The sequence below is a fragment of the Onychostoma macrolepis genome, chromosome 01 (assembly GCF_012432095.1).
Source record: "Onychostoma macrolepis isolate SWU-2019 chromosome 01, ASM1243209v1, whole genome shotgun sequence".
Classification (NCBI taxonomy): Eukaryota; Metazoa; Chordata; class Actinopteri; order Cypriniformes; family Cyprinidae; genus Onychostoma; species Onychostoma macrolepis.
Window position 1 is genome coordinate 41,477,130 of NC_081155.1, and position 13,971 is coordinate 41,491,100.

Here is a 13,971-nt window from a genome sequence, read left to right on the forward strand (position 1 = left end):
TCCCTTATGCCGCCCCGTTTCTCTGCCCCAGTTTAGTCACGCCAGACTGTTACCCCCAGTGGCATGTGCAACACAACAACCCCTCCTGCCCCGGTCACATGACTGTGACGCTGTTGCCACGGTTACTGCGGAAGACTTCCTGCTGAGCAGCCTTCAGGCCCACCGCCGCTGCCGTCTTCTGAGTGCACACTTAAAAGAAGGCGCTAGAAGAAGCGATTAGGTCCATAGGTCTCTGTCACTCTGGGTAACATCAGTGCCGCCCCCAACCTGTGGTGGAGAAGCGGTCTGGAGTCTATCCTGGTCGGCCAGTGGAATTTACTGCCACTTTAACAGTTGCTTTGAATCAGGTGCCGTCTGTCTCGCTGTCTCGCTTCCTCTTCTCCTATAAAACGGCCCTTTTAAAGCCTTCAGCTCTAACTACCTCTTCTTAAAGCAACCAAACCCATAGGAAAGAAATAGCTTTCCTCTGGATAGCATTGAGGTGAAATGGAAAGCAAATGGATGGAAGTCGTTTTAGATTTTCCTCCAAAGCAAAATTATCTTAGTCAAAATTGAGCTCAATAATGCAACAAATTTGCTTAGATATCGACCCAGAAGAAAACAAACTGATCAATAACTTGATCTTGGATGACTTTTTATCTCAAAATTTCAACTTTTCATCTGTTTATGAATTCTTATGTCACAATTTCAGCTTTTTATTTCATTATCTTGACTTTTTGAGTCATAAATATGATTTTTCTCACAATTTCAACGTTTTATATAACGACTTAGTATCTCACAGTTTTTAAGTTATTTCGTAATTATTAATTAGTATCTCATATTTTCACCTTTTTGTCCCATAATTATGGCAATTTTATCTCAGTTTATCTAATTTATCTCAATTTTGCCAAGTCTAAAGAAATCTTAATGCAACAAATTAGCTTAGATGCCAACCCAGACAACGTGATCTTGGATTACTTTTTATTTTTAATCTCATTATGATTTAGTATTTCACAATTTTTACTTTTATCTCATAATTATGACTTAGTATGTCACAATTTGGACTTTTTATTTACATTTTTATTAACTAATTTGTCTTTTAAAAATAATTTGAGGAAAAACACTTAAAGCTTGTAATTCTGCACAATGCATTTAGACTATCTAGTCTACACACTACCATTCAAAAGTGTGAGGTCAGTAATATATATGTATATATATATATATATACTGTATATATATATATATCTATCCCTCTACAGTACGGAATATGATATCAATGAGGAAAAAATATTTTGATGTTTTTCCTACTTAAAATTGGACACTATAACAATATCAATAAACATTTTCATTATTTTTTTTATTTTTACATTTTTTTAAAGTTTGTTGCCTCAAGGCAACATTGTACCACAACGGAAAAATTTAAACATTTGACATTTTCATGCAGAAAAAAGAAATATATTTATTGAAAACATCAATTTCTTTAACCAAATAGAATTATCTAGTTTTTTGTAGGCAATTGTTGGATGGAAATAGATGAAAAATGCACTTTTCATCACGGAGTCATGTGAGATGTGCACATGTCCTGAAAGTGGAAACAAAATGGACCTCTGTGGGTCATGTGACCACTTTTGTGTATGTTCATTTATTAGTACTTGACTTCTACTTCCCTGAGACAGCATTGATCAATTAAATGAGTGCCTCATTTTATTAAAAAAAACAAAAATATGTTGTGTTGCCTGGAGGCAACACGGTACCATAGAGGATATATATATATATATATATATATATATATATATATATATAGTATATTTCTGTTTAGCAAGGATGCATTAAATTAATCAAAACTGACAGTAAAGTATAATGGCACAAAACATTCTGCAAAAATCCAGGAAAAAAGTACAGACCCCAAACTTCTGAATGGTAGTGTATTATAATAATTATATATTTGTCCAGAATATAGTGTCAGATGACTATACTGAACTGGTGGCAGCTGTAAAACATCATGTTCAATACTGACTCAAGTGCTGTTCTCAATTCTTCTTCCATCTCTTACATAGATCCCAAAAGCAGGTGTGAAACTTAAACTAGCTTAATAAGAGTCCCTGCGTGGCACTTTTTTAATTGTAAGCACAGATAATCTATTAAAAAAAAAAAAAAAAAAACATTTAATCTTACAAAACTCTACAGCAGACCATAATTAACCATAACCAATCATCTGGGAAGCTGTTCCATTTGTTATTTGTTAAAAAATCACTGCCATTCACTCTGCATAGCAGAATAGCAATTTTCCATTTATACGTTCAATTTAATGGTTAGATGCATGTTATTTTTATTGTGAATTGAAGTCCTGGGATGAATGAAAGACAGAAAGCAGCATCATCAGAGTTTCACTGACATCAAGGTGATCTCGAGCGACTGGTGAAAGCGTGTGAATAATGCGGTGAGTGAACACAGACTTTGTCGTCCTGCGAGAGGTCAGTTGAACGAGCAACAGAAGGGGAAAATCCCTCGCACGTTTGAGATTGAGGGCTCACGCCACACGAGTTTCTGCCCAGCAACTAACCCTTTCATTGCCACGCCTCCTCCATTACCGTACGGTCAGCTGTAGTGACAGGCAGGCCGCAGACACTGTACCGCAGCGGGAGGCATGTCCCGAGGTGGAGGAGGAGGAGGTGGAGGAGGAGGAAGAGACTGTTTTTGGTGTGTTCAGAAGCATGAACTAATAAGCAGTAAGAGTGGCCGCTCATGCATGCATGCTCCCCATGACTGCGATTTACACACACACAATGCACTCATGCAGTGGCGGTATGCATGGCAGGCTTGAGTGTGCGGGGCAGCCGGCCAAGTGGAGTAATAGAAGCGGACTTTGATGGGATGACCCACTGCTAGAGGATACTAAGAACCACTATGTGAAGAACTTAATTTAGAACAAAAACAGACACAAATCTTAACAAACACCGTTGTGGAGTGGGTTGTGCATGTGCTTGTGCTTCAGAGGGTTTAATTCTGACCTGTGTCACACCCTGTTCCTGCTTATACTTGATAATTACTGTGAACCAAATATAGTTCAAAATATTGATTAAAAACTATAATAGCAAAATACCAAAAACTAGGCCAACCAAAGTATACCAAAGTTTTCTAGAGTCAAATGTAAGGCCATCCATCTGAGAGCTAAAGTTTGGCCAAGATTTGGTCATGCAAAAAGAAAAGAATCAAGGTAGGGCTGGGCAGTATATCGAACACGATATTCATGCGCATCTCGTCAGTAAAGTCGGTTCCGTGATTAGTGCTAAATCTCCATCACCTGTTTTCAAATAGAGCGCCATTTAATACACAGAGCCGTAGTTCACTGACAAGCTACGCAATATCGCATTCATTATCGCAGATGAATTGCCTTCGATAATGAACGCGATATTGCGTAGCTTGTCAGTATTGTTGGTGCTGATATTTGTTCCCTCATAAAATCTGAGCACTGGTATGGTCCCTGATAGCTTAAAACACGCAACTATTACTACAGTTCTAAAGACACCAAATTCAGATACATTTATTTTATCTAATTTTAGACTTATTTCGAATCTTCCTTTTATGTAAAAAAATTTGGAGAAATTGTGGTGTTAATTCAGTTACAAACTTTCTTGTCTTCCAATCACATATGAAACTTTTCAATCTGGTTTCAGGGAGTTGCATAGAACAGAATCTGCCCTCTTTTTTAAATGACATTTTATTAGCCACAAATTCTGGAAATGCTGTTGATTTGATTTGATTTGTTCTCAGCTCAGCTTTTGACTTGGTTAATCATAACATACTTATCTCTCATTAAAAAAATTGTATTGGCCTGCGAGGCACTACATTAGAATGGTTCCGGTCCTTTTTAACAAACCGAAAGATTTCTGTATGTATTGGACAAAACACTTCTTCCACTGCCCCTCTGTCTTGTGGTATTCCTCAGGGCTCCATTTTGGCTCCGACTCTTTTTATGTTATATATATTACCTTTGGGGTTGATTTTCAAGAAATATGGCATCTCTTTCCATGTATGTGCTGATGATATACAGTTGTATCTTTCTTTTAAACCAAATGGAGTAAATGCACTAGGAGATCTGTATGCATGTATCCAGGAACTAAAAATATGGCTTACAGAAAATTTTCTGATGTTAAATGAAGGTAAAACCAAAGTAACTTTGTTTGGACACAGTGATGCTTTTAATACTAGTAATTATAACCTTGGTCATTTGCATCGGTGGGTTATTACTCCTTGTGCAAAAAACTTAAGCTTTTGATTTGACTCGGGCCTAAAGTTTGACAAACAGATAAATGGTGTAGTTAAGTCGTGTTTTTTTCATCTTTGTCGCCTGGCTAAAGTGAAATCGTTCTTATCAACAAAGAATTTTGAAAAAGTAATTCATGCATTTGTCATTTCTCGGTTGGACTATTGTAATTCTCTTTATTATGGGATTAATTGTTCATGTATGGAGCGGTTACAATTGGTCCAAAATGCAGCAGCCAGGCAACTGACTGGAACTCATAAATATCAGCACATCTCTCCTATTTTGATCTCATTGCCGTGGTTACCTATAAAATTGAGAGTTGAATTAAAAATACTAATTCTGGTTTTTAAATCACTAAATAATCTTGCACCGGTTTATCTCATTGAGTTGTTGCTTTCACACAAACCAGTGAGATCACTAAGGTCGGAGCATTTAAAAATGCTATCCGTTCCTAGGTCCAGACTGAAACATCGTGGTGATCGAGCTTTTGCTGTTACCGGGCCAACTCTTTAGCTATCTGTAGCTATCCGAACAGCACCTTCTCTATATACTTTTAAATCTATGCTCAAATCTTATTTATTTTAAAAAAATATGATGGGTTAAAAATTATTTTTTATTGTGCTGTTTTTTGTATATTGTCTATATTTTGATTACTGTTTTATTGTTTCAGTTTCCTGTATAGTACTTTGGTCAAACTTTTGTTTGTTTTAAAATGTGCTTTATAAAGAAAGAAAGAAATATATATATATATATATATATATATATATATAAGAGAGCGTGGCTCATCTTACCCCATTCTCTGCTATATTCTTCTTTTCATCATTTGCATTGAATTTTCTGCAAATTATGCAGATTTCTCTTGTTAAAGGTGGTTTCTTTGTGTAATATGGAGGCTTGGTGTAACAGTCCTCCACACGAGCTGAAGCAGTGATATTTACATCAGTGTGTGTGGGAGAGCGAAGGTAGCGTTTGAAAAGCAGGAAGGCTTGTGTGCGTTTGTATGTGCGCTACACTGCACCTCGTCTCATTTTTGCTTTCTTTCCTCCTGTTTGTGTGGCTTCCTGGGGTTTTTGTCTGTGCTCAAGTGAGCATGTGTATCCAACACATACATTTACCGCGGTACCAACTGTCATTCACATGTGTGTTGAGTGTCACAAACATATTGGAATCTGCTGTTCATTTGGCCTGGAGTTGCACAGGTCCGCTGCTCCTCATTAGGCACGTCGAGACACTGACCTCTTGACAGCCGCCACAAGTACCTATAAGGCCTGTCTCTTCTTTTTATAGAATTCTGGGTAATTTGCTGCCCTCCACACAGTCTGTTTACCACAAGGAACATTGCAGTGGAGGAAACAGCATCGGTTAGATGGCGTCACTGGTGCGAGAAACAAACAACCTTGAGTAATTTGCACATGGTTTTACTGAGAAAAATCTGATTGTAGTGGCTATGTTAGACACCAGAGCCCGTCTCAGAGCTTCTTAAAGGGACAGTTCACTAACAAATTACAATTCTGTCATCATTTACTCAAAAAATGATGTCATCCTCATGTAATTCCAAACCTGTAGGATGTTGCTCCCTCTGAACACCACAAATGGACGTTTGGCTGGAGGATCATGCTGTTATTTTCCATATAATGATGACAGTAAAAGGCCACCCAACTTAAAAATACCCCAAATACACACACACACACACACATATGTTCGTTTTTGTGAAAAGTGGGGACATTCCATAGGCGTAATGGTTTTTATAGTGTACTTACTGTATGTGCTATTGCGCTACACCAACCCTACACCTAAACCTACCCCTTACAGGAGACTGTGCATTTCAACTTTCCCCAAAAAAACCTCACTCTGTATGATTTATAAGCGTTTTGAAAAGTGGGGACATGGGTCAATGTCCTGAAAAGTCACCTTCACCTTGTAATACCTGTGTCATACCTTTGTCATTATACAAATCTATGTCCTGACTTTTCACAAAAACTCGCACACACACACACACACACACACACCTATCTATCTATCCATCTATCTATAGAATGTAAAATTATTTTCCATTTATTTGATTGATGTTAAATATTTATATATAAATATTGTGTATATATTTCTATGTTTTATTACTATACTTCTATCATAATTACTGATATTTGTAATGCATTTGTATATTTATTCATAAATAAATATAAATACACACACACACACACACACATATATATATATAATTTTTAGCAATTTTCAATTTATTTATTTGATAAATATTAAATATTTATACATAAATATTGAGTGTGTGTATATATTTATATATTTTTGTATTATAATACTGATATTATTATAATTATACTTATATTATTATAATTACTGATATTTGTAATGTATTTGTATATTTATATATAAATAAATATAAACACATTCATTCATGTATATTTATATTTATATTTACATTTATTTATTTATTTAGAATTTTAAGAATGTTTATTTTTTATTCGATACATATTAAATATGTATATATAAAATCTGAGTGTATGTATTATTGAAAGATGTTAAAAGTACCGATACTGATACTGATAAAGTATTTATATATTAATGTATTAATAAAAGCATACTTAAATTTATAAAACATAAAAATGTATCATTTTCAATAATCTGTTTATTTGATAAATATTATATATAAGTATGTATTATATACTATTTTAATATTTGTTGTATAATATGATTTTATTGTAGCATGATATTATTTTACTATAATTAATTGAAAAGCAATATGTAAATATGATAAATGTATAGATTAATTGAAATGTATAAATAATGTATTTGTATATTTATGTATATATAAAATTGAAAACATATAGAAATGTATTTATTTATTTATCATTCATTATATTATTTTAAAAGTAAAAACTGGCCCTTGAAAAGTTTTGCCAGGAGGCAAATATTGCCCCTAAGAAAAGAATCAGTTCTGATCCTAATGTCATGAAACATCACAAGAGGTAATTTCTATGATATTCTAATCTCTAAATATGGCACTGGTTCCTCCTTAATCTTTTATCCAGTTACACTGTTAGCACCTTACATAGGTTTGTTTCTACCATGTTTGAGAGCAAGGCATGATGGGCCGCACATTTGCTCAAGGTGAGCGCCACGAGTAATCTGTGTACTTTACAAACTGCGTCCATCTTCTGCCACCCACTTAGTCTTGTTTGTTTAGTTTAATCTCTCTTTATCTCTCTCCGCCTCATATTTATGCTTGTTTTCTCTGCGTCTCTTCCGCTCTGCATTCAGACGGCGTGCCGAGCGCGGTGGCATCACGAGCAGGGGAGTGGAGAGGTTGAACAGCAGTTTGAAATGTGAATTAGAGGGGAGAGGGGCGTGCGAGAGCTCTCCGAGGCCAGGAATCAGTAACCACGCTTTCATTTTATGACATTCTCTCGCTCGAGTGTGTCTGGTAAACACATGCACAGAATACAGCACCGCAGCACACCGCCGAACAAGAGCAGCCACGTTCACCAGAAAATCTCAGAAGGTTTACGAGAGGTTGAGGAATTGCTTACTTTGGAAAATGTGTCTCTTTGATGAAAACACACACGTTTACAACAAATGTTTTTGTTTAACAAACTCGATTCATTCATTGATTCTAAGCTGAAGATCCCTTACGCAAACTTTAATGTATATTGAAAATATACAGAATATACATATATATATATATATATATATATATATATATATATATATATATTACATTTTCTGAAGAAAAATGGTTCTGTCGTCCCATACAAATCCACTATACTGTAAGCACCACTAATTAATTACAGTGTGTCATGTTATCTTAATCCACGTTTCTCTTTTGTGTTTCTGTTTGTTCTGCAGGAGCTGAACACTGTTTCCGAAATTTCAGTGCTCCAACCGGAGTGATTGAGTCTCCTGGTTTCCCTGACAAGTACCCTCATAATTTGGAGTGCTCCTTCATCATCATCTCTCCTCCTCAGACGGAGGTCACACTCACCTTCCAGACCTTTGACCTGGAAAACGACCCTTTGCTGATGGGGGAAGGAGAATGCAAATATGACTGGCTGGATGTTTGGGACGGCCTGCCACAAGGTTAGTGCCTGTATTTTATTCGTATACTGTATACATACAAAAACTACTGTTCAAATGTTTGGGGTCAGTATGATTTTATTTATTTATTTTTTAAATAAATTAATACTTTTATTCAGCAAGGCTGCATTAAATTGATCAAAAGTGATGTTAGAAAAGATTTAAAATTTTAATAAATGCAGTTCTTACACTTTGTATTCATCAGAACCCTGACAAAAAGTTGTATCACATTTTCCAGAAAATTATTGAACAGCACAACTCTTTTCAATATTTATAAAAAATACTTGTTTCTTGAGCATCAAATCAACATATTAGAATGATTTCTGAAGAATCATGTGACACTGAAGACTGGAGTAACTACTGGAGTAGAAAACAGTCATTTTAAAAAAATATTTGACAATTTTAGTTTTACTGTATTTTTGATCAAATAAATGCAGCCTTGGTGAGTATAAGATATTTATTTCATTAAAAAAAATTACATTTAAACATTTTTTAATTCAGTCTATCAACTAACGTCTTTCTGAATTTAAAAAACTTTTGATCGGTAGTGTGTGATTTCTTACTTTTTCCCCACATATCTTTTATCAAATTGCACAAATAGTGTGTAGAAGATAGTGTTCATAGAATTGTGAACATCTCAACTATTCACACAGTAAGCCAAATTTCTTCGCTTCCCATCTCACACGCTATCAATCTGGGATCAAATTCAGCTCTTGTCGTGCTGACATCCGGGGATCACATGAGCAAAGGAGAGGGACAGTAAATCAGAGATAAGTAGGAGAGAAATCAGAGGAATACTGTGAGGAAAGCTCGTAATCCATGGAGCCGAGGGAATTTGAGGCACGCGATGCCTCACCAGATCCACTTTACACTGAGAACCGTTTCTAGCCTCTCTAACTGATCTCAGATCAGCTCATTTCCCTCCTTTCTTGTGTTTAGTGGGACCCCTGATCGGACGATACTGTGGGACGAAGATCCCTCCAGAGATCCAGTCTTCCACAGGCCTTCTGTCGCTTTCCTTCCACACTGACATGGCCGTGGCCAAAGATGGTTTCTCTGCCCGCTATAACATGACTCGCAAGGAAATTAGTGACAGTAAGTATCATTTTTTGTAGGTAAAGTGTATTATTTATTGTCTATCCCAGCAACTAAAAAGTAAACACTATGATGCAAAACATTATTTTGTTCGTTTGAGTCCCTACCAGCCTAACTTAACTGCATTAGGCCAATGGTGTTTGTTTGGAGGTGGGACTATCTGTTTAGTTGACCAATGACAGACGGGAGTGTTCAGCCTGCTTGAAATGTTGCTATTTTTGCAATTCTGTTTGACTGCACTAGTGGTGCAGAAATTACCCTTAGATGCATGAAATTTCATGTACAATGCATTTGATTTCCATAATGTGACATTTATGAGTAAAATGTATAATATATAAATAAAATAAACGTATGTCAATAAATAAATAAATATATGAATATATAATATATATAAAATAAATACATAAAGTTAAATGCATTTACATTTATTTATATATTAAAAAATAAAAATTGTATAATTTGAAAAAGAAATAAATCCATGTAAATAATAAGAAAAAGTAATGATAAGTATAATAAAAATACAGTTTAAAAAGTAAATGTATTTAGTTTGAATTAATACCTCTCTTTCTCTCTTATTTAGCATTTCACTGTAGCAATGCATTTGGAATGGAGTCTAGTAAGATCTCTGATGATCAGATTTCGGCCTCCAGCTCATTTTATGATGGTCGCTGGCAGCCCCGTCAGGCACGTCTGAACAACGAGGACAACGCTTGGACGCCTGGTGAGGACAGCAACAAGGAATACATACAGGTGAGCCAGTCACACACGAGAACTTATCGGTGCATTTGACATTCCTGCAACAGACTTTTGACTCATTTAAATGTTAATTTTTTTTTTGGTGATGAAAGTGTAATTTGTTTAATTTGCATCATTCATAAAATATTACCAGCACGAATTTGTATAATTTGTATATTAGCACATAATTTGCTGCATCAGTTTGAATGGTTTTAACGAGGCATACCTCAGTGTCAGTCAGTAATTTAATTTAATTAATGAATTTGTTTGTTTGTAATTCACATTCCTGTCTTACTGTACAGGAAAATTTGTTTTTGTAATCTTTTATCCAAATATACACTACCGTACACTACTGTTCAAAAGTTAAGATGTCTAGGTAAGACGTTTTTGAAAGTCTCATGTGCTGCATTTATCTGATCAAAAATACAGTAGAAACAATAATAATGTTAAATGTTAAATTACAATTTAAATGAACTGTTGTCTGTTTTTAATATATTTTAAAATTTAATTCATTCCTGTGATGCAAAGCTGAATTTTCAGCATCATTACTCCAGTCTGATCCTTCAGAAATCGGTCTAATATGCCGATTTGCTACTCAAAAACATTACTATTATTATCAGTGTTGAAAACAGTTGCTTAATATTTTTCTGGAATTTTCTGAAGTCCTTCTAAAAAAATAAATAACCATATTAATAAATTAATAAATCAGACATGCCCCAAACTGTAGCATATTTCATCTAGAAATATGCCATGTTATGAATGAAAAAAATGGGTTGCATTTGTTGACTTTAAGATATTAACACATATTAAACGATTCTGTCCCTCACAACCTCATTTGCGTCACATTAAAAAAAGCCATTTACCCTGTCCTTGATTTGTTCCCTTTAATCCACTGGGATTCTCAATCTCTCTTTCACACACACACACACACACACACACACACGTGTGGTATATTCCTACACACCACTACATTTCCAGAACCTTCTACACCCTCAATAGAGCACTCCATCTTGCCCGTCAGCATACGCCCCTCAGCTTGAGCGCTGCGTTTGTTGTGTTGGTGCAGACCGATGATGCACAGAAGGTTGCTGTGATGCTGACCGCTCGATGATGGATGAGGACAGTCTAGAGAAATCCGTAGTTAGCAACCTTCTCCAGTGCTATTGATTTCAGAGTTCGTAGCGTCTCTCCCCACACCCCTCACCTGCATCCAAACGCTCAGGATCTGGATAGCATTCCTTCTTATATTTGACAGATGAGCATTTGTGGAGGTCAGGGAGTTTTAATTAGACCAGTGATACATCATTTTGTTGAATTCTACTTTTATTGCAAATTACTTGAATACTGTGTCAAACCTGAATGTTTTATGAAACTAAAATAACACAGTATCGCTCAACAAAAATATTTGTTGACCGGTAGTGTATATAATACCACAGTTTAAAAAAATATATATATATATAAATTTTTTTAATTAAAGCAGCATAACTGTTTTCAGTATTGATAATAATTAGAAATGTTTCTTAAACAGAAAATCATGATATTAGAATGATTTCTGAAGGATCACGTGACACTGAAGACCGGAGTAATGATGCTGAAAATTTAGCTTTGCATCACAGGAATACATGCTAATTTATATATATTCAACTAGAAATTAGAAATAGACAATAATATTTCACAATATTTTAGTTTTACTGTATTGTTGATGATGTAATAAATGCAGATTTGATGAGCATTAGTCAAAATTAAAATTATTAAAATTATTCCAAATGGTAGTGTATACAATAAATAAAAAGTAAATAAATAAAATAAAAATAAATTAACACACTAAATTACTTGGTGAAATTGATTATAATGATTATTAGCATAAATAAATGTAATTATTTTTGCATTTTGCTGTTGCTGCCATTGGCATTCATGTCTGTAGATGGGTGGTAAAATGACTGTTGTTTTAAAATAGCACCCTTGTTTTTTCAGTCACAGATATGGCATCACTAGGAGAATAAACTTGTTTTCTATATACATGTTCAAAATAGATTTATTAACTGTAAAGGACCTGTTCATTACTCATATCAGAAATCCTCATTGATCGGCTGTCAAGAGAAGCTAAGTTTGGTCCGATCAGTCGGGCATTGTTACCGTTCCCTGTTTCCCACTTTCATCAATCACTCTCCTTTCCCAGGTGGATCTTCACTTCCTCAAGGTACTGACCGGGATCGCTACCCAAGGAGCCATTTCCAAGGAGACACATAAGTCCTACTACGTCACCACCTTCAAACTGGAAGTCAGCACTAATGGAGAGGACTGGATGATCTATCGGCACGGCAAAAACCATAAGGTAAGGACCATGCAATATGTGTTTACAACTGACAAAGAAAACATAACTACAAAGAAATAATCCATTTGTAGGAACAACACTTACAGAGCAAAGGCTGGATTCACAAGAATTAAGAGAAATTTGTAAGAATATTCATTTTTATTGCTTAAGAACAGCTTAATTTTATTCTTAGGAAAAAGTATTTATTTGTTTACTCGTGAAGTTTTCCTGTCTAATATAACAAATTCAATTCCCTGATAAATCTTTATGATTTTTAAGTAGCAAGTATGCCTATGTATCATTTGTAAACGACTTAAGGAAAGAAAATAAAAAAATAAAAAATACATAAACAAAATATTCGTACATTTTTAAACTAGAAAATAAAAATGTACATGTGATAATTTGCAAAGAAATGAAAATTCCTAAGAAGAAATTCCTCTTTTTTTTTTTTTTAGTAATAATAAAAAAAAAAATACTTATATTAATATATATATATTAAATGTTACATTTTAGAAACTTAATGTATTGTGAATCCAGCCAGGTCACATACTAATAAAATCTTATTTTGCCACCATACCTTTCCAAATCTATCATTAGACCTTTATTTTCAGTAAAAATGTGTGCTTAAATGGATTATTCTAATGAAATCAGAAGAGAGGTATTCAATTTTAGCACAAATCCATTGAATTTAATTAGCATAAGCTGCTGTAGGAGGCAGTTGAGCATCTGCAGGAAGAAGCAACTCAAGTTCCAGATGAACTTTGCTGGTCTGAACAGAGAAAGTGACATGGGAACAGATTGAGAGATGGTTATCTGGAGGTGGAGAACAATGAGGGCCTTTTTGCACCCTTATCTCCCTGGCCGTTCCTGTGAGCTACCTGCTGTAAACACACCTGCGTGACCGGTCACACCTGGACCAGCGTGGGATATGCTGATACGTGTTCGCACATTACCGGAAATTCAGGGATTTGACCCATTCGAAGATTGTGTTTTAAATCATTTTTTCCCTTTCCAGATAAGTTGAGACTGATCCTATCAAGACTTATATATGAATTTAGTTTTGAGGAAGGCAGGAATTTTCCAAATTCAATCACAGAGCTTTGGACAACCCTCAGTAACTCCATCAAAAAAACATTTAAGAAGGATATACAGCATTTGGGTTGTGAAGATTACTGCGGCAAAGTCAAATTATGATGAGGACACAACTGAGCAAACCTGACAGAAATGCTTTTGTTTGGCTAGCATTAGCACAGCTAGTAATTAAAGCATCAATCAAGCGCCATTGCTTCATTTACCCCGCCTGCCCAATGACATCCTAATCTCTATTTGTTTTGAAGCTGTCCGTCGCTTGAAAGATCGTCTTTCTCGTTTCGTGACAACTAATCCCACTGTAACCATGCTGGCCACAGTTTAATCAGCCTCGGAAAGATGCTTATGTATTTTAACTCTACGTTACGCCGAGGGACAACGTGTAATAAAAGTGCTAGGATTA

General features: G+C 35.1%; 1 protein-coding gene across 4 annotated transcripts in view; it reads left to right on the forward strand.

Annotated features, from left to right (window-relative positions):
* nrp2a (neuropilin 2a) overlaps positions 1 to 13,971 on the forward strand; it is a 74,113-nt gene that overhangs the window by 26,298 nt on the left and 33,844 nt on the right. For all 4 annotated transcript variants that reach the window (XM_058775035.1, XM_058775045.1, XM_058775020.1 and 1 more), the window contains exons 4-7: positions 8,108 to 8,338; positions 9,275 to 9,430; positions 10,011 to 10,180; positions 12,345 to 12,500. In XM_058775035.1, coding sequence (XP_058631018.1) covers positions 8,108 to 8,338; positions 9,275 to 9,430; positions 10,011 to 10,180; positions 12,345 to 12,500 — 713 coding nt within the window. The remainder of the gene's footprint in view (positions 1 to 8,107; positions 8,339 to 9,274; positions 9,431 to 10,010; positions 10,181 to 12,344; positions 12,501 to 13,971) is intronic.